Source organism: Apus apus, chromosome 5, assembly GCF_020740795.1.
Source record: "Apus apus isolate bApuApu2 chromosome 5, bApuApu2.pri.cur, whole genome shotgun sequence".
NCBI classification, from domain to species: domain Eukaryota; kingdom Metazoa; phylum Chordata; class Aves; order Apodiformes; family Apodidae; genus Apus; species Apus apus.
The window spans coordinates 43,197,749-43,225,366 of NC_067286.1; the positions used below are offsets into that span (position 1 = coordinate 43,197,749).

The window sequence follows — 27,618 nt, forward strand, 5'->3', positions numbered from 1 at the left end:
TCTCCTAAAGAGGCTCATTCTGGGCCCAGCTGAACTTTTTGTGTGCTTTCCAAGAATCAAGATTTTTGGAGCAAGAGCTCTGAAAAAAAAAGACTAGCTTATAGCTAATGAGCTCTTGTTGCTGTAAATGTTTCTCTAAAACCTCCCACTCATCCCAGAGAGATGGGCTGCACTTATGCCACCTGTCTCCCAGAGGGGAGGTCAGCAGGGACAAGCACATGCTGACCATTGTGCCTGGCAAAATCCAGGCACAGCTCCTTCTGTGTACAACCTAACTCAGATGCAAGTCAGATGCCAGGGAACTGGTACAGATGAGGCACACAAATCTCCACTTCAGGCTGGCAAACTAAGACAACTCAACTGGTCAAGAAGTTGTGTTCAAAGCAGCGGGCAAAGGTGCAGCTTGAAACTTTGCCTCACAGTTACCCCATGATTTCAGGTGACATCTCCAGGCCTTGAGCATCTGCAGAAGTAGGGCAGCAATTCTTCCTGCTCCCATTCTCTGGCTGTGGGATTTCTTTAGCCCAGGAGTTTAGGAGCAGAGCTCATGCATTCAGCACTGCAAGGACCTTGCTCCAGAGGATAAAGGCACGTTAGTAGTAACTGCGGACTGCTCCTCCAGGGAAAGGTTATTTTCTCTGTGCTGCTTTTCCTATAGAGGAGAGCTCAGCCTGCTCCCCCTGGCTTGGGCTCCATGCACAATGATTTTGATGTTGTAGAAGATCAGCAGGAGGCTCAGAGCATCCTTTGCCGAGAGGAGTCTTTTCCCAGGAAGAGGCCAGCAGTGGCGCCAGGCAACTGCGGAGCAGAGCCCCATGCTGGAGGAGCAGATAACCCTTGACAGCTATGCAACCAGCACAAAGCAAAAGGAGCAAGAGAGGAGGGAAAGCAGCTGGATATAGCAAGAGCTTAGAAGCAGTCACAATTTGTGCAGCAAATTAATGGCAACAAAAAATGCTGCGATTCCTGGAAAACTTTGCATATCCCCCTGCTATCATTAGCTGTTGGATCTGGAGGTGATTTGCCAAACCAGTTTTCCAACTGGGATGATCCTGGGAGTTTTTTCATCTGCTCCCATGCTCAACACCTGCTTAAAGCAGTCTACTGGCCAGGCTGAGCATGGACTAAAACCTGGGGCTAGGGCTGAGGCACAAGCAATGCCTTTGCTTCTCAGCACTGACCCTGGTGTTCTTGTAGGAGGCTTCCTTCCCTGTGCACAGAACTTCACATTTCCTGTGTCTGTGGTGGTGGGCTCTGGGTAGTCTCTGTTGGCTGCGATTCTTTGAGCCAGACACCATCAAATGCAAATGCTAAGGGAGGGGCCACCAGGGCCTCTGTTGTACAGCTGGGGTCAGGGACCCAAGACGTTAGTATTCAATGTAGTGTGATCCCTCTCAACCAAAACAAACTGCAAAATACGCTTCAGTCCCAACTGAATGATGTCAGCAACACATACATACATAAAGTGCTTTATTGCAGCATCAGAATAAAGAATTCTTCTCAATTAATTTTTTTTTTTAGGAATAAAAGACATTTTTTAATATATTATATATAAAAAACACAATAAAATTAAGGAGTGGAAGGTTAGAGATTCATCACTTAAATAGCAGCGGGCTGGACAGAATCTTTGATAGGATATAAAAATAAACACTTGGTTATGTCTTACTATTCTCATGGTGCCCCTGCAAAGCCTCCTGGGGTGTAAGGTGCTTGTGTGAGGAACAACACTGCTGCTTGTTTCTCATGCTCCAGTTCATGCCTGTATCATCCAAACCATAGACGCAATGAGGCAGAACAGCCACTTGGCATTCAACCAGTTTTTGTTTGGGTTTTTTGTGGGGTTTTTTTTGTTGTTAGTTTGTTTGGTTTTGGGGGGACGCAACACAAATTTTGCTACTTGCCCTTGGATGGGAACTCAATTTATCACAAAATTATAGTTTCTTTTTTAGGGGTTAGACTGGTTGACATACCCAGTATAGAGAGGAGGAAGGTGCAAATCTTGGGTAACTTCTTACTATAAAAGCACTTCTTCAGAGAGTACCAGTCTAACAAATGACTTGGCTCAGTAATTGAAAGTCTCCTTCAAGAAAGGCTGTTGCAGAGGTCCTGCTTCCATGCGTGTGTCCAGTACTGGACACTAGGCACATTTAATGGGAAGTTGTTTTAAAGAAGTCCATGCACTGAGGGTAAACAAGCTTCTCTGACCATCTTCTGACATTAATTACAACGTTATGAAATGGGAGAGGAAATATGAAAATGCTCTGCTGAATGACAGAGGAAAACAAGCTCATCCTTCTATGGTTTCAACTGCTCAATTTGTCTGCTTCCCATATAACACCTCTATGTCTGTGGCTGAGCCTCCCTGCACATGTCCCAGGCTCCCAGAACCAAGCCACCAAGCCACTGTCACCCCTGCCTCACCACCTATTTATGACCTACTACTTCAGCAGAAGCTAGTGAGCAAATGACCATTTGGGCCAGGAAACATGTAATGCAATGGTCATGAAAATTTACCAGCGTCTGGGTCTCCATCCATGCTTATGTGGTTATGTCTTCCTCCTCACTCTTTCCATGACACTGGTCATCTCAGGCTGCATGCCTGTTGGGAAATTGGGAGTGTCTGCCTGTGTTTTAACAGCACCCATAACAGGAGTCTGGGGATACAAGTGTGGAATAATAGTTAAATACTAGTAACTCAGTGATAACCTCATTAATACTTTTGTTTTATCAGCAATGAAATCTTAGGCACTGATGACCAAGGATGCAATATTCTATCAGTAACCAAGGCAAAAGGCTCAACATACGCTCAGTATATATAAGACTCCCAGAAAGATTCCCCTAAGAGCTATCAGACTGTGGATATTCATTGGCCTGGAGAAAGCTCCCGCAAGAAGGACAGATTTAGCATAGGACAGTTAACCAAGGACCTCTGCACCTAGACAGATTTGTTTTTTTTCCCCAACAGTGTCCTGCAGAAAAACATGGGAGTAGCCGACACCCTTGGGTTAAACCTCTAGTCTAGAAATGACTCCATTCTTCTTTACACGTGCTTGACTTGCTCTTTTATTTCCTCTGATGCATAAAATTTGCTAAATAAAAGCTATGAACAGTTTCTGCCAGGGTCAGTGACTGAATGTCCAGGGATAAAGGTGCTCAGCTTACTTTCTCTGTGGGAAACTTGGGAGCTCCCAAAACTGCCATGGACCTGTGAAAAGCTGAATAAAACCCAGGCAAGACCAAAGTGCTAATGGAGAGCATAATGATGCATGATTTGCAGACACCATGTGTTGACATTATTAGCAGGTGGGCTTCTTTTGCCTTTAGATCCACACTTGCTTGCGTGGCCAGGCAGCCAGACTGAGGAGTGCAGGGTTTGCCCATGACCTGCATTCTCTGGGCTGCCTCTTGCTGGGGACCTGGGCAGACACAGCACGGAGCAGGGCTTGCTCCCTGCTCCTTCCCAACCAAGCATGCAAAAACCCAAGAAGGTCGGCCACACTCTGTACCTCTGTACATGCAGCTGGGACAGTCCTGCCCTTCCCCAGGAGCTCCCACCCCGTTTCAGAAGTAGCCCAGCGTGTGCTGGGGCAGGTGTACAGGCAAGAGCAGATAGCTCTGCCTGTGGCAGGCCAGCTCCTCAGATCTGCTGTGGAGCCAACAGGAAATGAGGACATTTCACCCTGCAGATGCTCAGCTTTCAGGTTGCATTGAAAGATCACAGTAAAAGATCACAGCAGATGGGAGCAGCCCCCATTCCCTTTACACCTTCCATCCTCTGCGGCTCCCCACGTGCCAGCCCAGGCACCCTGGGATGCAGGACTGCTCCGGGTGGCACAGCAGGGATTGCACTGCAATAACCTCCAGCACCCTCAGAAATCCGAGGGAGGCCAAGGCACCCCTCTGAGGGGACAAGAGGGATGCTGCATCCTCCCCGCTCTGCCCGGTACCAGCAAGGAGCCCATGAGCAGGGCTGGGGCTTCACCAGGCTGGGCCAGGGTAGGGGCCAGCAGTGGCCCCGGCTCCTCTGAGCGTGGCCATAGCTAGTACTCCTTGGCCTCCTGCAGCTGGGAGAGGTACTCCTCCTCGGCGGGGTTGTCAGCACACCGTCGCCCGTTGTTGGGGGGCCGGACAGCATGGTAGCGGCTCCAGTCACCCTTGCAGAGGATCCAGGGCAGCATGTCCACCTTGTAGTGCAGCTCTGGGGAGAACTCAGTGCTGATGAGGTTGGGAACACCGGCCCCCTTGCCACGGGTGATGAGGTGGGTGTGCTCATCATAGCAGCAATGCTGGGCAGCCAGGGTGGTGCTGTCGAGGGAGAGCATGGAGCGCAGGCAGAAACGTGCCGTTGGCTTGTAGATGTCCAGGCGCTCCTTGGGGCCGCTGGCATCCCGCCATCGGAAGCTCTTGCCCTGCTGCTCATCCCGCAGGTTGACGGCGCTGTAGACGGCCTCCAGCGGGTAGGAGCAGGGGCAGCTGGGCAGGTCCGTCAGCACCTTGCTCAGATACTTGGTGAGGAAGTCACTCTTGCAGTTCAGCCACTTCTCACAGCTGTCCACCTCTGGGGGGGGAGGGCACCAAAAGGGTGAGGGCACGTGCAGCCTGCACCCTGCTTTACCCATCAGCCCGCAGCCTCACCAGACCACAGGCAGAGCCTGCAACCACCAGGCAGGAGCAGCCAGGCTCCTGGGATGAGCTGGAGCCAGGCTCCATCCCTGAGTCAGTGACAGGGAAGGGGTTTTGTGCTGGGGCAGAGCTACCCATTGCAGGAGCTCTGCCCAGGGCACCCATCACTACAGGGGTCATGGGAGAGGACATACAGCAAGCTGGTCCCAGCCACTGCACCATAAAGCAGGACTGTCTTGTACCAGGGCTGTGGGAGGACCTGGGTTTCCCAGGATGACTGCCAAAGCCTGCACATGGCAGTGGTTTGGGTGACTTAGGTCTGGATACTAGATCTGGGAGCCCTTGGCAGACCCCTCCCCACCAGGCAGCTACATCCCCTGTGAGGCATGGCAATGAAGTCCCGAGTACAAGGCAGAGGCTGACCTGAGTTGAAGAGCTCTGTGGTGTTGTCATTTTTGAAAGGCACCTCCTCTGTGGGGAAGACCATTTCCCCCTCTGCTCCTTGAGGGAAAAAAACAAACAAACAAACAAAGAGCAAGGCTGAACACCAGGAGGAGTGTTGAGTTTTTGCCTCTGTAAGGTCACCAGACACCATCCATCTTCCAACCCTCCTCCCACCACTGCTTTGGTGACACACAGGACAGTCCTGCCCAAAGCTGTGGTCTATGCAAACTCCAGTGGATGGAGCTCTCAGTATGCCTCAGGTGAGGATTTCAAGTTCCCAGAGAGGTGCAAGGAGTTGCACGCTGAGCTGGATGCCAGCTCTACCACCCTTGGATGCTATGTAACTTCCTGGAGAGCCATGAAGCCCCATCAGCTTCTTTGTGGAAAAAAAGCCCTCTGGTCATTAGCCCAGATCACATTAAACACAACTAGCTCTTGAAGCATGAGCAAAGCCCAGCCTGCAGCAGCGAGGGACCAGTCCACATCAGGTCAGACACTGCCCAAGCGCTGGCAGGGCCTGGGGCTCACCAGGGCAGCGCGGCAGGTCGCAGGTCCTTGACTCTGTCGCTGTGCAGGCATAGCCACAGGACCGGGTCCTCTTCTGGTTGCCACTGCCACAGGTGATGCTGCAAGGGGACCATGGGCTCCACTCCTCCTCATCTTCATAGTCTGTGCACAGCAGAGGAGAGGCAGAGAGTGGGGAACCTCAGCAAAGCCTTAGCAGCAGGGTAGCCAGCAACCAACCAAGACCTAGCCCTCTGCAGCTCCTCTCCTGGGGAGTGCCCAGGTCTGTGGAAAAAGCTTCTGGCACTAGTGTCACCACAGGGGCCTGACTCAATGGCAGCAGCAGTGGCCATTTACACTGTATGTCTCATCTGATCATGCCTTCCCTAGAGTCCATGCTCCAATCTGATTACATGCAAGTGCAATTTCCACTGGGACACTGGCATGTCTGACCACTGGCAGCCCCAGCTGGGTTCTGGCCTTGGTTTATGGCATGGTTGCTTATTTTTTAAGTAGGAGCTGAGCACCAGCGGGCTGTGATCCCTGGGCCAGGGCTACTCCCCCTGCAGGAAGGCAGGGCTGTGGGTCAGGCAGGGCAGGGGAGGGCAGTGCTGGTCTGCAGGGCAGCACGCATGCCCAAAAGGACTCACCGTAATTATATTTTTCCTTAAAGATCCAGTTCTTCTGCCTGGGCCACCGCTGGTCCCAGTCACCTCCCACTCCACTGAGCATGGACTCCTCCTCCTCATACTCTGCTGTGTAATCTTCCTCCTCTTCATCCTCCTTGTCCCCTACATTCAGGTTGTCATCATCATCCTCTTCTTCATCCTCTTCCTCTTCAGCAGGGTCAGTGTATTCCCAGAAGAGGGGCCAGAAGAGGTCCTTGTGGGACAGCCACTCAGGGGATGTCAGAGACCAGTCATTGCTTGTCTCCTTCAACAAGTCCATCTCCATCTCAGCCTGAGGATCATCCACCACTTCAATGGTCACCTGGAGGCCAGATATGAGGCAGTGCATTAAGCCAGGGCATAGCCCCAGGACAGACCTACCAGCCCATGCACTGTTTCCAAGCCTGAGAGGCCAAAGATGCTTTGGACTACAGAACCATGTGATGAGAGCAAGAGGTCTTGACTCATCTGGAGGGACTGAGCAGGGGCAGAGCAGGAGGCGCAGGGGGGCTATTGGTCACCCATAGGGACCACCTTCAGAAATTGAAAGGTCACCCCCATAGGTGCATTTGCCCCTGCTCTATGGAGAGGGCCTGTGGGGGAGTGGAGGAACAGGGAAAAGGCCATGAGCAAATTCCTCTTGCAAGGAGCTTGCCTGTGCCAGCTATTCACATCTGGTAGTTACCAAGAAGAGAGACAGCAGCAGCCACATGGACTCCGCTCCCAAGATCTTTATTCTTTAGGGAAGCAAATGAGGCTGGGGAGCACACATGGCACTCACCCACATCCCCCCATGGCCCACTCAGACCTGCTCCCCACCTGGATGTTGGGGTTCTGGGCACTCAAGTCCACGTTGGCCAGCCCCGGCAAGCTCTGCAGGTCCAGCACGAAGGGCAGGCTCTCTTCCTGGCCCGTGCTGCTGGGCTGGGGCTCTGCTGGGCTCCTGGCAGCCTGCTGAGCCACCCCACGGCGCCTGTGCCGCCGCGGGCCAGCCTGCCCGCTCCGCCTCAGCCCCCGAGCCTTGCCTGACGGCGGCAGCTCCTCATCCCCTGCCGAACGGGGGTCGGATGAGGCAGACACCTGGAGAGGGAAAAGGCAGTGAAGACATCTCCCAAGGACGGCTGTGCAGGAAGCAAAATGCTGCCCAGCAAAATCCTGCACCAAATGGTTTCTCCGCACCATCTTACAGCAGCGTCAGGGCAGCAATTAACATGTTTATTATTCAAGTTAATAACCAGTGCCCTGTGCTGTGCCAGAGCTCGGCCGCACCACACCTGAACAACCTACAGGTCTACTCAGGCTGGTGCTTCCTGTCCCTGCAACCACTCTCTCCACACCCTCTGCTGTACCATTGCTCATCTTGCCTGGCTTTCCACTTCTTGCTCTCCCTTTTTGGCCATCGCTTGGTCCCTGGAGATGAGTAACAGCAAGTCATAGGGTTACCAGAGCTCACTTTTAATAAATGTATATATTAGAAGTTTATAACAAGGGCTTTAATACAAAGGGGAAAACCTCATCTAAATACATTGTTCTTTAGTGTCAGTATTAGGGCAGATGACTTCAAGAAACACGGGTTTAACTGAGATTTCAGATGCTGCCCAAAGGCTACCACAAGGAGGTAAAGAAGCAGCTGGGAGATACAACCCAGCCACTGTTATCTCCTCGGGAAAGAGAAGACGGCTAGCTGGAGCAGACAACAAAACTTAATTTGCCAATGGCTCTAGCCACCGTTCTGTGGCACGTGGAGCTTCGTAGGCCACCCTGCCCAGGAGGCTCGGGGGGAGCAGGCAGGGAGAGGCCGGGAGCCTGGCCAGGGCCTGGCGCAGTGCGGGGCAGCCACGCCTGCCGAGCGGCCGGGCTCGCGCCGGGTTCCCACGTTCCTCGTCCCCGCGCTCGGCGCGCGCCAGCACAAAAGAAAGGGAGTCAAAGGGCCGGCAAGCTCCAGTGCGCCTGAGAAACCGGAGATGGGAACAACTGGCAAAGCCCCTCTGTGGCATGGGCTGTCCCTGGGAAGGTCTTTGGGGCCCCACAGTACAAGGCTGGGAGCGGAGGTGCCTGAACCCCCAGCATCTCTGCCAGCGGCTGCCTATTTCTGGCTGCCCAGCTGAAACCCCCTTTTGTTCCCAAGCTCTCGTCCTTCGCTCCAGTCCAGCCAAGAGCCACAGGATTAACTAAGAGAGCGGCGTGCCCCCTCCCCACAGGGGGATGCGGAGAGGCATTTCTACCTGCAATTAGAGCCAGATGGTTTGGGGAAGGACTCTCCTCCCTTTCATCCTGATCACTGGAGCACTTCAAAGGCAGCTGGAGCCTGGCCAGGCTCTCATGAGCGCACACAGCCTGTCCCCAGCCCTGTGCCCGCACATCAAAGCCCGTGACCCCCCTCCAATCCTCAGGGGAGGGAAAAGAGCAGCAGGGACACTGCTGGTCCCTTGGCTGCTGCCCAGAGCAGGCTGGATGTGGGGAAGGGCTGGTGACAGACTTCACCAGATGGGCCTGAAGAAGAGATGGCTGTGGGGAGGATGGAGCCTGTGCTGCCTGGCAAGAGCATTTGCTGGGCTGGGAAGGCTCGTGTGGCACTGCTGGCAGCAAATGTGGACACAGACCCCTCTACCTGCACTTTTCCATCCCGGCACCCTCTGCCCCCATCCAAAACCACAACAGTTTTGGGACGGACCCATGGGAAGGATGCCCAGCTCTGCCCTAGCCTGTCTCCTGGTGCCTCAGCCCGTCACCAGATCTCCTCTTAGGCCGAGCAAGGAGGACCCCAGGCAGAGCAGAAACAGCAAGGGGTGGCCGAGCAGGCAAAGCTGGCTGTGTCCTGGGGCTGCCTGCATGACACTGCCTGCCAGTGCTGGGTTTGTTGCCAGCTGCACGTGCTCAACGCAACCCCTGCACAAGGGCCAAACGCCCTGTGAGGCTGGTGCTCCTGCCTAATTTACAATGAGCTTATCAGGGATGGGTAAGCTCGTTTAAAAAAAAACCTAAATTGAATATACATGGAAAGCAAGGTCTCCTCTAACAAGATCCAAGCTCACCCAAGGACATCAGATCAAGTGAGCCAGGAATAGACTCCAAGTCTCCAAACTCACACTCAGTGCCTAATTCAGATTTTACGCCCAAACAAGCTCAAGAAATTCAGAGTACTGTTCCCACAGGGAAAATGTTAAACTGCTCTTGGGGAACGGGGCTGTGTGAGTGTTGCAGGGTGGACAGAGCCTTTGGTTCCCAAGTCCTCCAGAAGCACAAAGACCCCAGAGGTGTCCATCCTGCATGGCCGAGAATCTTTTAGCAATGGTCACTGCACCATACCACCTGATCCTCCTCTCCTGCTGATGCATCACTCTGAGGTTTCATTGGGTAAAAATTTGTCCCTGCATCAGAAGATAACCCTCCCGGAGCAAGGTCCTGCTCAGTGCCCTGCCCCAGATGAGCAATCCAAGGATTTCAGTGTGGTTCTACAAGGCCCATTGCTCCCTCCAGGTCAGAGCATCCATGGCACCATGATCCTCATAGGCAAAAGCGTCTTCTGCATGTCACCAAGGGGCTCCTGCCAGCCATGCAGGCAGCTACCCTTGAGGGTCACACTCCTGCCACGTGCCATCCACCCTCTCCATGTGTCCTGCCTGGGGAACAGCTGGATAAAGAGATCAAGTCACAACAGCACATCACTTAAGGAAAAAGAAGAGCTGGCCTGTCCAGAGTGAAAACTCTACCACCCCATTTTCCACAAAGCGCAGGAGAAAGGCTGCAAACGGTTGCAGAGCTGGTATTCACCAGTAACCTTCTCCTGCTGCTGCTGGGGAAGGACACTTGCCACCGCACCACACAAGTAGAGAGTGCAGTGCTGGGAAGCACAATATCTCGCAGCAGAGCTCCAGCTTTCTCTTACTACCAGTCAGCACCAAGCAAAGAAAAAAGCTGAAGGGGGAATTACCACAGCTTCTCCTGCATACCTTTGGGATATCCCACCTGGCTGGGAATAAGGGTTTTCAGGGCAGGAACCCAAGAGAAATTCTGGGGCTGCACTTGGGAAAGAGCATGCACTTTGCATTTGTGAAGACCATGTTTAGACTGAAGGCTATAAGCAGGATCACACTCACTTCCCTACTAGCCCAGGAGCTCTTCCCACACAGTCCAGTATCTCTTGGATGTAGGACTGACCACCTGAACACCTTGGGGCACAAGATCAGCAAAGATGTTAGGAAGGCAAAGGAACTGGTCAGCAGTTCAGCCCTTTGTTGTGCCTACTTTGCATGTATCATGGGCAACTGGGTGTACAGAAAAGGTGTGGGCAAAGGCCACACATAATTTCTCTAGAGACTAAAGGCTGATATTTTCCCATTTCTAGTCCATATGCCTCTATTAAAATTGCTTGGAAACCTGAAAATGGCAAAGACAGCAGCTGCAAAACCATTTCAAGAGATGGAAAGACTCTTCCTGTGAAAGATTTGTACAAATCATTTTGTTTGTCGTGTTAAAAAGAGAAAGCAATGACTTGATTTTCCAGTTCTTTAAGGCAACAATCCATCAGGCACCAGAGACTCTTTAATTCAAAACAGAAATACATAATAGGAAGCAATGTGTTTGAGTCAAAGTCAGATAAATTCAACCAAGGAATAAGGATTGTGCTTTTAACACCGTAGGTGATTAACCACAGGAACAAGCTAACAAGGAAAGCAGCAGTATCTCTCGTGGAGACAGTCAAACCCATGTCACTGGGCTCAACACATATGTACCACATCTGTGCTAAGGGAAGAAATTCAAGGAACTAATTATTTCTATTGGTCTTAAAAACTGCAGTTTTGCCATAAAGTTTTCTAAGACTCTGAACTAAACTTGGATTAGAAAAGCAAATGAGTGATGTTCATGTGCTGCAGCTCTTACGTAGAAATTATTAGAGATACAACATCTCAGATCCTACAGAAGTTTAAAACCTGAAAACATCAACAGACTAGTCTGTGTGCTGTACTGCCCTTTGGCAACTAGGGACACCACTCTGCTGCCACCACAACCACAGGTACTTGTCCCTCCATTGTGCTCCTCAGCATCTCTATAGGCACTGCAAGTTGCCAGTGAACACACTGGCAGAGCTCTTTTTAACTACATGCATTGCTGAGCAGAGCTGTCCTTCATCACAGACTTAAACCCAAGCCAAGTACACTTAAGAGAAGTACTTGCTGGAGCCTGTGCATCAGCCTGTGCTGCCTCTGCACCGGCAGCACGGAGCAAGCAAGTCCCCTGGCACAGGACAAGCTTGGAGGATGCAGCTCCCACCTATCCTGAGCCAATTAGCGAGCACACTAACTCGTTCAGCTTGAACCAAAGAAACCTGTGCACAAGAGAGTCGGATCAGAGGCAACATTCAGGCTGTGCTTTGGGCTTGTTAACACTTCAGTGAAGAAAATGACGTATTTGCTAAAGGCTGGTATCGTACTGGGCTATAATTATAAGGAATGGGGTTTTTTGTTGCTTAATCATTACTTCTTGTGTTAGGTTTCCTTTGAACAGTTATACCATGCTGTACTGAAACAAGAACCCAACAGAAGAACTATTGATGTTTCTCTGAATAGAACTGAGTCTACACAAGTGTTTTCCTGCTCCTTCCCCCAAGCTCACAAGCTCTCTCCAACATTATTTTTAAATCTGTCCTGCAGTTTGCTGCAAACCTGCCCACTTACAAATTAGCCAAGTTCAAAATAGAAATTGGAACTTTTTTTTAAACCATAAAAATTTTCCTTCCATATTCACCTAAATGAGCTGCTGAGATCTGGAGAAAGCTTTCAAAAAATATCTTTGGACTGTAACCAGGCAGGAACAGCTCCAGAGAAGGGTTTCATTACAAAGCTATGAAGTATAGGGATGCTGGCTGGTTCCTGCAGAAGGAAACCCAGTCTGTCTGAGGGCAGCTGTGGGGCTGCAGTTCTCAGAAAGGCCCAGGACAGATTTTGCTGTCCTGGAGTGGGAGTGGGAGAAAGGGGAGTTTTTTCCAGTTCTAACAAGTAACACTGTTAAGTCTCTTTAAAATAAAGAAAGGTTGAACAGCAGGGTAATTGGAAGGAACAAATACAGTGTGCCATGCTGCCTGCCTCCCATAGTGCTGGACATGCTCTCTCCTTGATGACCCCACCTCAGACACTGGTCAAAGAGAGAGGTTTTTTAGCCCAGCCAGCTGAGACTACCTTAGCCTCCCAACGGCTGGAGTTTGATCCACATGGCTCATAACTCATCTACTGGCACAAAACCCATCCACCAGCACAGTCTTTCAACCAGACGGAAAATCCACTGGATGCATATCAGGCAAGTGACCTCTGGTACCCATCATCTCATCATCTGCATAATGGATTTCCCAGAATTGTGCTTCTAGAGTTCCCAGAACAGTGTGCTTCTAGAGTTGGGTGCATTTCTACAAGAAAACAGGGAAGGCAAAGATGCTACCCAGTGCCTGCTACTGTCTGTAAGACCTCCTGAGCCACAACCCCAACAATCAGACCCAACACCTTTAGACTTATAGGCAGGTAGTTTAGCAGGAGCCACCACTCAGGATTTTGACAGGTGAGCTCTGGAAGATCGGCCAGAGGTAATTTAGGGCAGTGGATGCACCTCCAGCTGCCTCTCACTTCTCCTGCCCTGGGTTATACTCTGGCCTCCAAAGGGGCTGTGGCACAAGTGAAGAGCAGGACCATGATCTCCCAACTGTTCTACTCACTGGTTCAACTTCGGATCAACTCACACCTGAGTGCTGTTTTTTGTTGTTGCTTTTGTTTGTTTGATTTTTTTTTTGTTTTGTTTTTTAAATAAAGGCACAGTCATGTCCCTCATGTTTTGGGAGAGGGCTACAAATGCCCATGGATCAGACAAGGCACTCAGTTACCATGCTTGCATGGACAGATACTGTTTATGACAGACCAGCAGGAGCTGGCAGCAAACTGTGGGCTATGCAGATAATTATTACACACTCATTATCGTAATTTCCATGCAGATATCAAAATACTTAAGATCATATAGAATCACTCTTTTTTCTGGCTAGTTCATCCCAGCTGTCCCGAGGAGGGAGCTGCAGAAGGCAGCATCAAAGGCTTCCTCATTTCTCATTTATTTTAATGTCTATCTCACAGTTTATTTTCATGTCTCACAATTGCAACAACTGTGATATCAAAACTCTTTCCAAGTTCAGTGACTTGGTTGCCACTGAAGCAGAGCCAGCCCTGGAGCAGAAGACACCACAGCACAGAGAAGCAGCAGCACACAGCAGCACAAGGAGCAAGTATATGTCATGGCTGATTTTGTGGAAGACTCCTCACCAGACATCCCCACTGGCACAGCCTGGCCCTTCTCACTGCTGTTGGCTCTCCTGTGGGTGCACTGATGAGTAACTTGCTCATGGCAACCTCAGGCAACTCCCCAGGTCACTTGTGACACTAGGAGAACAAGTAGGAGCCCAGTGGCTTTTCACCTCTCACCATGCCTGGCTGTCGCCCTCTTCGGTGTCACACACAGGTGCTTATCTACAATAAATATCTTCTCCCTCTTTAACACTGAGAAAAATGCTGTAAAATCCCCATTTTGCAGACAATTACCTGCTGCAGGTGTCTCAGGCAGCCTGCAGCAAGGCCTGGAATAGCTGCAGGTCTCACTTGCTGAACCTGGAGAAGCTCTCAGGAAGGCACACCTCAGCTCAGTTTCTCCATCCCACCCCCCTTCCTAGGAGGGACTGCCCTGCCTCCCACACGGAGGAACCACACAGGCCTTGCAGTGGACAAGCTGGGGCATCTGGTTAGCACCACTGACATGTCCCAGCACAGCAACCAGGGCTGAAGTCACACTGGAGATCAGCTCAAGTGCACAGGTCCAAGGGCCAACCCTTGCCAGGTGATACCTGCTGCGTGAAGCCCAGCCAGTGACAAGACACCCCCACCTGAGGAGGAAGGTACCCCTGAGATCTCTGCTGCAGCCAAGCCAGCTGGGAGCTGCTCAGATAGAGCACAACAGTGGGTATGGGAGCAGGGGCCCTGAAGGGACTGCATGAAGAGGTCTCCAGAGAGGTGAACAGACACACATCCATACCCCTTGGTGCTCTCTGGCAAATGCTCTTGCTAGGGCACATGTTTTCTGTTAACATAGTTGAGCTGTAATATGCATAAGCTCTTAATGCATCAGACTGAGCGGCTGCTAACTTGTTCCAGCTTTAAACCCCATGTGCTTCAGCAACCATTAACTTGTTCCGGCTAATGATCCACATTCGTTAGCCTGCACACCGTAACCCTCTGACTGCTCCAGCTGCTGCTTCCTCCCAGCCACAGCCTGGGCAAAACTGCAAAAGGAAAAAAAATCCCAAATACAGCAAAGCATGTGCAGACCAACACCAGCCTCCCCCTGCTCCCCCAGCCTGCTAGAAGAGGTTGCAGCGTGGGGGGACACAAGGCAGGTGGGAGCACAGGGGGTACCTGCTCCCCTTGTCCCGCACAGGGTGCACAAGTCCCCCCACCAAGCAGGCAGTGGGGCAGGGAAGGCAGCCAACCAACCAGATGTGAATTTATCTTTCACTTCAACCAAAGACAAAATGGGCAGCTGAGCTGGATTCTATGGGTCCATCTCCATGAGCATCTCCATGTCCTGTATGGGAAAGGATGCAGGCAAAGATGTTGCATCTCAGCTTCCTGAAGGGGTAAATCTGAGCTGACTCACAGGCAGCAGCCCCTGCCCAGGGGCTTGGCTGCAGCTCCCCAGCCCAGGGGTGACCTCAGCTCCCCTCCCTGGCCCCGTGGCAGCATGCGGTAGAGAAACGGTCTTGAGGTAGGTCTGTGTCATTTGTAACTCACTTGTTTATAAGCCCTTGCAGGACAGTCCCCTGCTACTTCTAAGTGTCTCACAAAAAAAAAAAAAAAAAAAAATTCATTTTGTCCCACAAGATGGAAGCCTGAGGCTTGCAAGGCTGCAGAGGCAAGTCCATAGTCAGAGGAAAGCTAGGGCACACCCAAAAGGGGAGTCCCCCTTCCCCAGCATTTTAGCCTCCAGTTGACCCCTCCTCTTCTCTTTGACCAAGTCACTTCCCAGCAGACCCCAGCTGCAACCTCAGGACCAAGTCCCGGGGTGGGTTTAGATGTGCAATAGCTGAACCATAATCTAGGGTGTGGGGAAAGCCAAACCAACCTTGAGGTACCCACAGCACCTCTGGTCAGCCCTGCATCTCCTCCACTGGCGGCATGAGGGGGGCCACCCTGAGGATGCTCCCCAGAGAAGAACCACATTCTCCCATAAGGAGGATCTTCAATTTTTAAGGAGCAGCCAGCTTAAACATGTAATACAACTGCAGTGTCCCTAGAGAAGAGGTGGGGACAACAGCAGATGTCAAGACATCTGGACAACACCTTGTCTTTCTGGAGGTGCTGCATGGCACAACACAGCTGGCCTCTCCTGGGATTTTGGATGCTGCAGGAGTAGCTGCAGGTGAAGGGGAGAGCAGGGAGGGCAGCAGGATGGAGCACCAAAGCAGTGGGGAGGTGAGGACATCCCAGAGAGGTGAAGAGGTGCTGACCCTCCACTGGTGGTGCCCCTCCTGCAACACCTCCCAGCCATCCTACAAATACTGTCCCATCAGGTGACTGTCCTGACAGGTGAGTGTCTTGGGGCTCATCTGCCAGGAAGGAGCCAGGGCTCCCTTGCTTGTCCCTAGGCTCAAGCTGCTGGAGCAGAGACGTTGGATGGCTCATCTGAAGGGCACTGTACCCATGCCATGTGCCAGCCTTCTGCTGTGCCCTACATGATGAAGGCTCCTTTGGCTGGGGACACATTCCCAGCCCTGCCTCACACCCCAAGTGCCGCACACTAGATAAGGCACCAGCAGACTGGGCTAAGCAACAGCTCCTAATCCAAGACAAACCCATGCCTCGTCACCTCTTCCCTGCAGGCACAGGTGCTCCCTGGCTGTGTGCAGCTGGGTCCCCCCACCTCATGCCTGCCCAGCAGCTCCAAGGACAAGCAGAATGCAGCAGTTTACTGCATGCTGTTCCCTTTGGAGCTGTAACATTTCCCTGGAGAATAAACTAACCTGTAGCCCAGGAGGCATTAGCACCCTTCCTGCCAAGAGCCACTTGGGACTCAGAAGCAAGTAGGTCACTATCTTTCTGATGTCTTCATTTCATAAGTACTGAGATGAAGTATATTTCATAACAGCTTCTCAGAAAAGCCCTGGGAGTTCCTATAGACAGGGAACATGCAGAAACTGAACTGCCTGGAAGCAATACCATGCAGGCTGATTTTTACAGCTGGCCATGTAAAAACATCTGATAGCCCAGTGAAGGTTCCCTGCAATAATGGTCTACCAAAACCAAACCAAATAAAAAAAATATTCTTGCACTTTTGTGAGCTTCTGTCTGAAATAGAAACGTTTTCACACCAAAACTTGGCTGAAATCTCCTCCCTGTTTCTTGGCTACAAGCTCTAGTATTTTACACCAAAACTGATTCTCTGGCTGACAACATTTGCATTTGAGGAGCTGGACAGCATGGGCCACCTTGCTGTTGTGACTATAGCTCAGATTGTCCTCAGGCTTTCCTATGGGAAATGTCCAGGCATCTTGTTTTGGGGATTATTCTGAATGCAAGAATATTTATTGATGCTCTGGAAAGCATAAGATCCCTGGTTTGCACTCCCTATCCCTACAACACTGACAAGTGAAAAGCAGGAATTAATCCCGAGCATACTCCTTCCATCAGCTCACTGGGCTTGGAGAATACAGTTACAGGCAGGATGAGTCCCCCAGCCTGCCTGTCTTTAGGGAGAAGGTCTGCAAGAGCCGGACACTTTTTGAAACCCAGAGAGAGGCAATGCCCTGTGGAGCGATTGATGCCTAATCTCTTCCCCTTACATGTGCCTTTTACAGGAACCCCTTTGATTGTGACAATGGGAACGCAGCAGACCTATTTGTGCAGTGAAAAGGGAAGAAGCTCCCTTGTTGGGCAGCTTCCCTGCACCCGGCTCCCCTTTGTTTCTGCTCCTGCCTGAGCCCCAGGGCGGGAGGGTTTTCAACTGTGTTGACTAAGATAATTTGGCACTTCTCAAAAGGAAATTTGCTACAAAGGGCGAAGTACCTCCCTGCGCACAAAGAGCCTCTTTCAGAGCGGAAGGATGCTTCAGTGCACGTTTTGTACCCGCAAATCCGACCTCCGCCAAGGACAAAGCCAGGGACAAGAACGCTTAATTGCTGAAGAAATGAAAAGGTAAAAAGCACATCCGCAGGCAGAATGACTCTGCTACTGACACAGCCCGCAGTGGCCGCGGGGATCTGGCTGTGCAAGCAGCCAGCACCAGCCTGGCCGCCCACTCGCACCGCCCCCCCGTCTGAGCCCTCTGTCTCCTCGCAGAGCAGACACGGGTGACAACACAAGCTGGAGATGCACAGCAGGGTGAGATGGCTCTGGGGAAGGCAAGATCCTCTTCTGGGCCAGATTGCCCTGGAGAAGTCAACAGAGATCAAGAGCTGGGAGGAGGCCCACAGGAGGCTCCCACAGACCTCCATGACACCCCCAGACTCCTGCCAGCCAATCACCCCAACAGTTCGCCCAGGCAGTGTGTCTAGGCTACATCAGGGCTCCCAAATGACAGGGCTACCTCGACTTACAGCCTCCTGACCAACTCCACTCAAGCCCAGCTGGTATTTCCCTTCAAGGCTTTTTATCTAGTTCAGACACTCCACATCATCTTGGAGCTCCTTTACTCTCCACCTGCTGGTTACCTCCATCGTGTCACTGCAATACACTTAATTCTTAAGCCTTCCACTGCACTCAGACTCCCTATGTACAGGGCAGGTCGATTTAAACCAAGACTGCTACTGATGATTTTTCATCAGCAAGCAAATGATCTTGGTGCAGACCTTCAGTTTTAAGCGTAGTTTCCCATCACTACTCTTGCTGCCAGACATAACCAGTAATAATCCATATATTTGTTTCCTTATTTCTCAGGTGCCAGGAGCCAGTCACACCAGGTGCTGTACAAACCCGCTGATTTGCAGCCAACTACAGCCCTTATGCTACGCTTGGCATTTCTTTTCTTGCCCTCTGTTCTCTCTTATTGCAGATGCCAGATTTGCTTTGCTCGCAGCCTGAGACCAGGGGAACTCCAACAGCAAGATCCAGCCTAGATTCTGCCCCTGTCCCAGACAGGCAGTAACACCCCTGGGTGCCTCAGGGAGCTTCACTGCCGTTGTTCCTGGCCTTGTCTCTCAGAGTAGTTCCCTCCCACAAAGAAGCACCCACCAAGCCCACCAGAGCTGGGCTGGGAAGGTTGGACCCTCCATAAAACACTGCTGGCTTGCTCCACTGCACCCTGTTATCACCAGGATGCTCACTGCCAACACCTCCATCACCATCACTGCTGGTACTATTATTTCTATGCAGAGTTATCAAACCAGTTGTGTTGACTGACACAGATCTAGTAATTTCTAGCATGTTAGAACAGTAGCTATTTTGTATTTATTAGAAGAGCACTGGAACTGATTGGTATCAGTCAGAAAGAATCCAAACATCTATTAACAATGCTGAAAGCCAATATTTTGAAATCCAGTGAGTTTATAAAAACATATTTTGCATTTAGCCCCCCTGACTTCATAAATAAACACAGCATTAAACAATGTGATGAGCTGTCCCTTGTCTCCACAAGGCATACAATCTTTTCCAAGTTTTCAGTTACCCAAATCTGAAGAGCCGCTGATATGGATCAGTGCTTGTACCTGCCACATTTCTGCCACATCAGTGTGATGCATCCAAACTGCAAAAGTGCTTCTAAAAATCCTGCTGTACACCTGCCTGCAGCTTTGGAGTTCACCTGCCTTTCCAAACACAGCCAAAAAACCTCCAAATGAGCAGGTATCTCCTCTCGTTAGATTTAAGTCAGAGTTTATGTTAAAAGTATTCTGCCTTTTCAACTTCCAGTCAAACAGACTTAAATAGAAAATATTCTTGCAACAAGTGCTGCTTATGCTGGGCTTACTGTAACTCACGCAAAGCTTTGCTGCATAGTATCACAGCTGAGATAATGTAAATGCAAGTTCTTGCTCTTCTGGTAATGGCTGGAAGTGATGCGTCCTTACTGAGGTACAGGACTTTGGGACATACTGATAAGGCTATTGCCCAAAGATAAAGCATGTGTTCCCTCCATGCTTTCTTCCATTAGAAGAGTTTTTATTGCAAACATTTACTGAAAACCTCAATGGTTTTAATTTTTCTAAATTATTTTAGTATAGAAGTGCAACTCTGAGGCTCAGCATAGATTATAAAAATTCCCACTCAATTCTAAACCGAGGAAAAACGTTTGTTCTAAATAAAGATGCTAAATTAGAATAAGTCTGAGTTATGTAATTGTTTAATAGTTTTGATCATCTATCTGCTCTGCTCCGTCACGTCTATTTTTCTCCTCCTGGCCCCCTTCCTTCTACCCACATCTGTAGGGCATTACCCATAGTGTAACCAATACTCCAGCTGTGGCTGCCCTGCTGCCATAGAGACAGGACCTATCGGCGCTGCAACAGGAACCATCTGTGTGCATGACCCAAAATCACTCTGGGTTTTTTTTTTTTTTAACCACCATAGTGCTGTGCTTGTGCTCTTCAGTTCAAACAGCCAGGCATGACTAGTCCAAATTCTCCCCCACATGCACCAGAAACAGAGGATTTCTCCAAAAACGCAGCTAGAAGACACATGCCAATAACTACCCTGCTATGCAAACCGTGCAGTCAGCACCAGAGGGATGCAGGGTGTGCATGGGAGCACCAGCAGACACCCAGAGGAACCCATTCTTCATCTTCTTTCTTGCCCCTAACCTCCACCCTCAAACCTTTGCCTATAAACTTCTTGTATGTTTGTATTTCTGGGAGAAGTGAAGGTCCCGGGGACAGAGGCTGTGCTGTGTGATGCCGCGTGTGATCTTTGGCTGGCTGCACAAGGCTCCCCATTCACAGCCACTCACAAACTGGGACTGACAGCAGCTTGCCCCACTTCCCCATGCATTTCAGGCATTAGATAGAAAGGAGCCTGAGATTGCAGTGCAGGGTCCCGTGGTGAGGACCTGCACAACTTTCTAACGTGCAGTTTGTCCCTATCCTATGCCCTCTGCTACAGGGCTGCAAGACTTTCCTGCATTGCAAGTGTAAATCCCTACTCCTTCTGCAGCTGCAGCGCTAGTACACTCTGCCTGGCATTTGTCTGGTGAATGAACTGCCATCCCTGTCTATGCTTGAAGTTTCACAACCGAAGTACAGAACTATCAGTGCTACAGCACAAAGCATCCCCAGCAGTTCTGTCTGCATCTGCTTGGCCCATGCTCCAGCCCAAACCAGGTCTGCTGGATGCCGCCTGTGCCCTCTCTCACCCATTGACAAGGCTTTCCATGCAGCACAGTCCTTCTTCACACTTGTTTTGAGGGTTTCATGCTGGAACGGAGTTAGGTGCATCCAACACGAGCAGCCAGTATGACTCCTCCACAGATCAGCACCGTGTTTAGGCAGTAATTAGCAGCAAGGTATGTTCCCATCACCCTGTACTCCTCTGCCAGTCTGACAGACAATACAGATCAAACCTGCTATGTATCACCAGCAAGAGCTGAGCTGATCTTACCCTGTACTGCTCAGCCTCCTCCTATTGCTACTCTTCCCACTTAGTCCTTCCACCCACTGTTAGCAGTGACATGGGTATTTTTTAAACACGGCTCTGCTGTCCGGACCATTTTTTCTCCAGAGAACAGTTTCAAGATGTAAAGTTTGTTTTAACTATTCAGTTGTCTTTCTTATTCAAATCCTTCTCCCTACCCTCCTCGTAGTTTGTCTCTTCCCCATTCCCTTCCTGTCATTCCCATCAAGTCCCACCAATTGGTTCCCAGTCAGACCAGTCCCTCTCTGCCTGCTGTAGTTTGCCTTTCCATGACCTGCACTCCAAAGCCAGTGCTGGCCAGAACGTGGCTCTCAGAGGAGCAAGAGGTGCATCCCCGGGACACCTCCCCCTCAGCCTGCGGGGGATCCTGAGGCTATTTGCCTCGGGGACAATGACGGGGGGCAGGCCGCCTGCGCGCGGGATCCTGGAGCAGGCTGCCGGCGTGAGAACGGAGCATGACCACTCTGGAATCTGCCCCAGGGTCGTTCCAGCGGGAAGGAGAGATGGTGTCTGAAATCCGTCACGTCTTATTTGTGTAGTAGCGGAGTTCTGGAGTTCCTGGCAAGACACCAACCTTGCTAATTTTACCGCAGGTCGGGTTGTGGCCGGACTCCTCTCTCCTACGAGGGATGGTGCCTCCTGGAGGCAACAGACCTTCCCGGGCTCTGGTCACGGCCCTCGGCCCCAATCTCAAAGCACCTAAACCAGCCACTTCCCTGAAATGGAAAAGCCTTGGGGCTACCCGAAAATCCCGGAGGCCGGTAAAGGGCTCTGGCCCTCAGAGAGTGAAGAAACAGCCCAGAAGAGGGGAGGCACGAAAACCCTGCCTCTCTGTTGCTTTTCCACCCAGGTCTCCTGGAGGCCTGGGCGCGGGGACACGTGTTGGATGCTGTTCCCTTCGGTGATGCACAATCGCTTCCGAGGGAGCCCCGACGACCGCCCAGGTGGCCGGCTGCCCTCCTCAGCCTTCCCGGGCACGGGAGAGGGTGCGGAGGCTGAGAAGGGATAACCGCGACACTCCCGGCTCTCCATCCTTCCCCAAAGAGTGTCCTACCTCCGCCAGCTTGGAGCTCCTCTCCTTCGGGCTGTTGCTGCGCTGCTTCCTCACGGGCAGTCCTCTCACAGAAGCCAGGAAAGTTGTCAGAAAGACGAAGCCGAGGATGAGCACGACTTTCCCTCTAATCAGAGGCATCTCTTCCTCTCGTCCCACCTCGCACGCCCAGGGCAGGCGGTCCCGCAGTTCGCGCACCCGTCCTTCCTCCAGCAAGCGCGAGGAGCAGGGAAAAAAATAAAAATTAAAAAAAAGGGGAAAAAATGAAAAAAAAAAACCACACAATCTGGCAGACGGGAAGTGCAGTCCCCCGCGGGTGCGGGCAGGGGCCGGGGCAGGGTCCGCCGGCCCGGGCCGTTCCCGGCCGCTGCGCTCCCTGATCCCTCTCGCAGTTTGCCGAGCACGTTTCGGTGTCGCAGCTCCCCCAGGCTCGCCTGCCGGTGCCACTGATGCTGAAGGGTAACTCTGAAAACCCTCACAAGTGTGTGCGGGGAGGGGAGGGGGGGGGGAGAGGGCTTCGCCTCCCCACCCCCCTTCCTAATCCCTTCGGCAGTCTGATTTCTCTTCCTCCTCTTCTCCTCCCCCTGCCGAGTCACTCCCCGGTGCTGCCGCGGCTCTTCAGGCAGCGCAGGGCACGGGGGAGCGGGCAGGCGCTCCCCGCCGCTCGCCGAGCCAGAGGCTCCGTCCCGCAGGCAGCGCGGTCAAGCCCCTCCCGGCCGAGCGGCGCGGCTGCCGGACCCGGGCACGGCCCAGCCGCGCTCCTGCCCTGCTCGGGGGCTGCCGGCGCTGCCAGACCTCCCCCCGCTTCCTCCGAGCGCTGCCCCCTCCGGGGCGCCGCCGGCCGCCCCTCCCCTCCCCTCCCGGCAGCTGCATGGCCCGGGCGCCCGCCGCGCTCCGGCGCTGCCCCGCGGGGCGCTGCCCCTCCGGCTGGGCCGGCCCGGCCCGCGGCTCTTTGTTCCGCTCCCGGGCGGCGGCTCGACTCGGCGGCGCCGGCCTCGCAGGAGCCCCGCGGCACCGGGCGCTGCCCCGCGGGGGAGCTGTGCCGCAGCGCCCTCCCGGCGAGGCGGGGCGGCCGCGGGCTCCGGCGGCTCCGGCCCGGCCGCATCGGGCGGGGAGGACGGAGGCGCCCTGGATGGAGGGGCGGGAGCCAGGCCGGCTGGGGAGGGGGGCTCAGCCGCGCCGGGGGTTCAAAGCCTCCTGCCTTCCCGCTGGGAAGAAAAGCTTTCGTGCGCGGGGCCGGATCGCGCCTGCAAAGGCCGCCACGCTCCCGGCTCTCGGGCAGGGGCCGCTCGGCTGCAGCGCGGAGATGGGGCCACCCCAACCCGGGCCAGCCCGCGGCAGGGAGAAACTGGGCTCTGTGCTCCCCCGTGGAAACTCCGCTGTCCCAGAGCTGCGGGAGGAAGTTGCCGTCACTCAGAATTAGTCTTTACTCTTTGATCTGCTCTCCCGCACCGGCAGCATCCTTTCTAGCTCCCAAAGCCCGTTGGAAAGACGGCGTGGCTGTTGACTTGGGGTCTACAGAGCATCTTCTTCCAGGATCTCCACAGGCATTCCTTAGCCTGTGAAGGAAAGTATTAAGGAAATTACTATGAAATAATTTTTAGGGAAAAAACACTGAAAGGAGGTTTTGCAGCCCACCAAGTTAACGTGCTAGTGCTGGCACAGACCCCAGAAAAGGGCACTTAGCAGGGAAAAACAGTCCAGCTTTAGCACAGCCCTGCAAGTCACCTGGGCCCGTTTGTGCACCCCCAGCTGAAAACAGGACCCTCACCTCCTTTTCAAATACCGACATCTGGTTTATGCAAACTTAAGGCTGAGATGAATGGAAGGAAATGTTGAAAACAAGGCACAGACTGCAAGACAGATGTGAGGTCAAGAACGCCATGTGAGATGGATCAAGAAGCCCTTTCAAACATCCCATTAACAAGCATTAACAAGCATGGCAGCCTGCAGCAGCACCCAAGGGCAGAGCCCGCTGCGCCTCAGGACCCGCAGTCACCTCCGCGGACCCGTCTCTCCACAACAGCAGCGGCTTCTCCAGCCTGTGCATCCGGGCTGCTCTGTGTGATGGACCCGAGGCTGGTAAGAAACATCCCACACGCAAGGCTTCCTGCCTGCGCAGTCCAAAGCCAGAGAGGGACACTGATCTGAGCCCTCGTACAGGCTATGGCTTTACTAAGCCATTCCAGTACGCAACTGGTGTTGTGGGTTTTTTTGTTGCAGGGTGGTAGAGGCATTGGGTAGGAAGGGTAAGAGGGTCTCCCTAACAGGAGAAAAGCCTCATCAGCATTAAGAAAAAAAATTACAATATGGCATTTTTTTAAAGTCTTTATTATGCACAACATAGAATATATTTGAATGGATTTTTTTCCCAAGCAGATTTTTCTCCAGTGTTTTTTGTTTTTAAACATGCATTGTTACCTTTTAAAGCCAATGTACCATTCGTTTATCTTTTCCCTGCCCACAAAGCATCCAACATGTTAATCTCAAGTGTAAAAAAAAGTAGACATCTGGCATAAAATATTTTTGGGGGAGCCCATTTAAAAATTTTATCTAAAATGTCTTATCTACAAAAAATCCAATATATATGTACATTATAGCAACACAGAGGCATAAGAATACAGTGCAATTTAAGACAAAGTGCTGTGACTTGGTAATTCTGCCCAGGGCTTGTGGAAATGTGGGCCACCATTGGCTTTGGGGCTGCAAGCCTAAAGCCTCAGGCTCCAGTATTCCTCTGATCCCTCTCAAACTGTTCTGAATTTAATAATATTGGAAGGCTGGAGATGTATTTAGCTTAATATACCATTAGGGGTAGCAGAAACACTGTCTGAACAGGATGAGATTTGGTGAAAAAAAAGAATGCTTTACAGCAGTCAGATGGTTTGGCGCATGTCTCACCTCGCCACGGGTATTTTTGGAATGGCACCAACCCCTGACATATTGTAGCGAGACTTGTTCACCTACTGTTGAAGAAATTAATTTGCTAGCTCTGCCACTGCTTCTGAAATCCCCCACCCTCTCAATAAGTCTCCTGCTTCCAGCAGCCAAGGAACATCGGTGCAGAGAACTGCACTATTTTTGGCCTTCACATACAGACACCTCTTCTGCTCCTTAAACAGCTGCTAGGCAGGATCAAACACAAACTGAGTTGAACCTCTCTCTTCCTCCCAAGAAAACAGCAGTATGTATTGCTTAACTAAGAGCACAGAATATTCCTCCATAGGTTAAAATCCACTGCATTCTTCAAGATCAGCTTTAATTTCACTTCTTCATACCAAGAGTCACAGTTTAAGGCCTTCAACACACACCACAGTTATCATCTTTTTCACCCAGCCCCCCCTTATGGGGACATAACTCCTCCAACGTCTGCACCAAGCACTTCTCTTTTTAGTGAAAGATAAAGCACAAGACTTCATATCTGAATCCTTGAACAGGTGAACAACTGCAAGGTTGGGAATGTTCACAAGACTACAAGCCATCACAACAGCATCTGAGTTGGGTTTTTTCTTTTTTCTTTTAAAACCATGTTCAAGTTACACAGGTTAAATGATGGGTGCTTTTCCCAAGTAGTGGTCCAATGCCACTTAGATGTCAGGTCCAGCCAGCGATGCACCTGCTGAGGGGTCATACTAGGCATTCCCAGGCAGTGCTTCACTAGTGCTAAAGCAGAACAGAGGCAGGTACCTCAGATCTCTGTGCAGAAGGTGCCACCCACACAGATCTCTGCATGCTTGACACTTTCACAGGCTGAGCATAAACTGTAAAAACAATATATATAAACTGTACATATAAATTGTGTAAGTTTGGACTGTGCATTGCATATCAGAATAAATCCCCACAAGTTTCCTTCTCTGTGATGCAGCCAAGGGAGCTCAACATAGCACTCCAGATCCAATGCTATAAGGTGTTGGTGAAATGGAGAGCTCATGCTCCCACCTTTCCTCCAACCTTTCTTGTGATCTGCCTGAATAGATAACATGGCTTCTGGGCAAGTAAACAGTTATAAACCAAATACTCTTCAGAAGTAAAGAAATTAAAATTTGCACAGAGGGAGAGAAAGTGTTTACTTTTCATGGAGAAGTTTTAGAGGAGTGTCCCTTTGGGCACTGAAAGTTGCATTCCTCTGTGAGGGATGCTTGTTCAAGTACTCAGGAAAGATCCCTGTACAGCTGAGAATAAGTGATGACTGACTGCTCCTTTCCTCAATCTCGGCTGTATTGGTCCTTCAACCACAGAGCACAGGGATGGGTCACTGACTTCACATGCACACTTCCTTGCTACATGTAAAGGTGCAGCTCTGACAGTGGGTACCACTTCTGCACTCTTAAAGGAAACAGCAAGAGGAGGATGGACACTGCAATTCCTTCACAGAACAACTTCATCATGGTAAGATGCTCTGTCAATTCACTCCTGAGTCTTTGCCTTACACCAGTAACCTAAGAACCAGAACAGCTCTTTAAGGACACTCCTTAGAAGGGGAAAATAGAAAAAAGGAAGCTAAACAAAGAATTAAATATGCCATATACAAAGATACTGTACAAAAGTTGGTGTCTTGTGTAAAAAAAAAAAAAGCAAGCTCTGAATATTCTGACACAAAACCCCTTGGTTTCTTCTTGCCAAAGAAGTAAAGAAAAATTATGAATCAGGCTCCTTAAGACAAAGGTCTACTTGGGAAGGCTGGTTTCTAACAAGAAGCAGATCTCTCACTTCACTGATGATTGGTAATAGGAGCTTCTCCATTTTCCTAAGAGTAAAAGAATACGGCCATCAGCCTTGAAAACTATAAAGGTTCTAAACTCTTCATACTGCTCAGCAGATGCAAAATCTTGCTTGCCAAGTTCTTCAGAGAGGTACTGGGAAGGTAACTATTGTATATTTCTGAGTAAGTTTAACCAGTACAGTACAGGGCAAAATCCTTTGTTCAAAAGCAGCCTTCATTTTCTTTTGAATTTTGCATCTCTTAAGAAATACCAGGAGTCATTTTCAATTAGAATGTCTCAGAAAAGTTGGCAGAGACTGAAGTCTATTTCTTAAGCAGCTTTTCTTCCTTTGTGATCTCTCAAGATTGGTTCTTTCATTCACTTCTACTGCCAGGACAAAAAGGAGACAGTTTTCTGGTCCGTACATAAATATAAAAAGCAGCAATCCATCCTACACATACTATGACATGCTGCAGGTTTGCTTGGTAGAAACCAGCAGTTGTCTGCTCCTTCAGTTGTGGGAGTGGAGTTTTTTAGTAGATGTGAAAAGATCTTCCTGGCTTTCATATTCAGTGAATTACTGACTTAAAAGTGTGAAATCTTGGACTTGTAACTCCTTGCTTTTTCAGAAGCAGTTTCAAAAGGTACCAGATTTTGGCAAAACAGATTCCATTGAACAAAAGGCATCCGGGGGCTGGGGCAGGGGGAAAATTCCTTCCCAAAAAGGATATGGCAGGACTGAAATGTAACCCAGCAGTTTACAAATGCTGCTAACTGCCTGAATTATTTCTGAAATGTCTTTGCAACCCAGTATTCAAAGTCATATGAAGACAGCATGACATAGCAGAAAGATACTAAATGGCACAAGTTTAGCATGAAAACAATTTCCTCAACAAGTGCAACTGGAATCCCAGTGGAAACCAGTAATTCTAAAACACTGACAATTTCAGAAGTGTTACACACAGGAGTTATCTGAATTACTG

At 50.9% G+C, this 27,618-nt stretch overlaps 1 protein-coding gene across 3 annotated transcripts; it reads right to left on the reverse strand.

The window, feature by feature from the left end:
- Positions 1 to 1,471: 1,471 nt before the first annotated feature.
- ISM2 (isthmin 2) lies at positions 1,472 to 22,609 on the reverse strand. 3 transcript variants are annotated; one of them, XM_051621984.1, is made up of 6 exons: positions 21,936 to 22,609; positions 7,059 to 7,319; positions 6,222 to 6,561; positions 5,596 to 5,736; positions 5,047 to 5,118; positions 1,472 to 4,558 (listed from the first exon to the last, which is right to left on the reverse strand). In XM_051621984.1, exons 1-6 carry the CDS (start codon positions 22,071 to 22,073, stop codon positions 4,041 to 4,043), a joined length of 1,470 nt encoding a protein of 489 aa, XP_051477944.1. In that variant the 5' UTR covers positions 22,074 to 22,609; the 3' UTR covers positions 1,472 to 4,040. The 3 variants fall into 3 exon arrangements, with proteins under 3 accessions (XP_051477944.1, XP_051477943.1, XP_051477945.1); XM_051621983.1 differs by having other exon boundaries at positions 5,047 to 5,124; XM_051621985.1 differs by lacking the exon at positions 5,596 to 5,736 and having other exon boundaries at positions 5,047 to 5,124.
- Positions 22,610 to 27,618: the final 5,009 nt, after the last annotated feature.

Coding starts and splice junctions, on each gene's coding strand:
- ISM2 (XM_051621983.1), bottom strand. CDS start 22,073: ATGCCTCTGATTAGAGGGAAAGTCGTGCTCATCCTCGGCTTCGTCTTT. Junction 5,125..5,595: donor CGACCTGCCGCGCTGCCCTG/GTGAGCCCCAGG, acceptor TTTTCCCTCAAG/GAGCAGAGGGGGAAATGGTC. Junction 4,559..5,046: donor CACAGAGCTCTTCAACTCAG/GTCAGCCTCTGC, acceptor CTCCCCCCCCAG/AGGTGGACAGCTGTGAGAAG.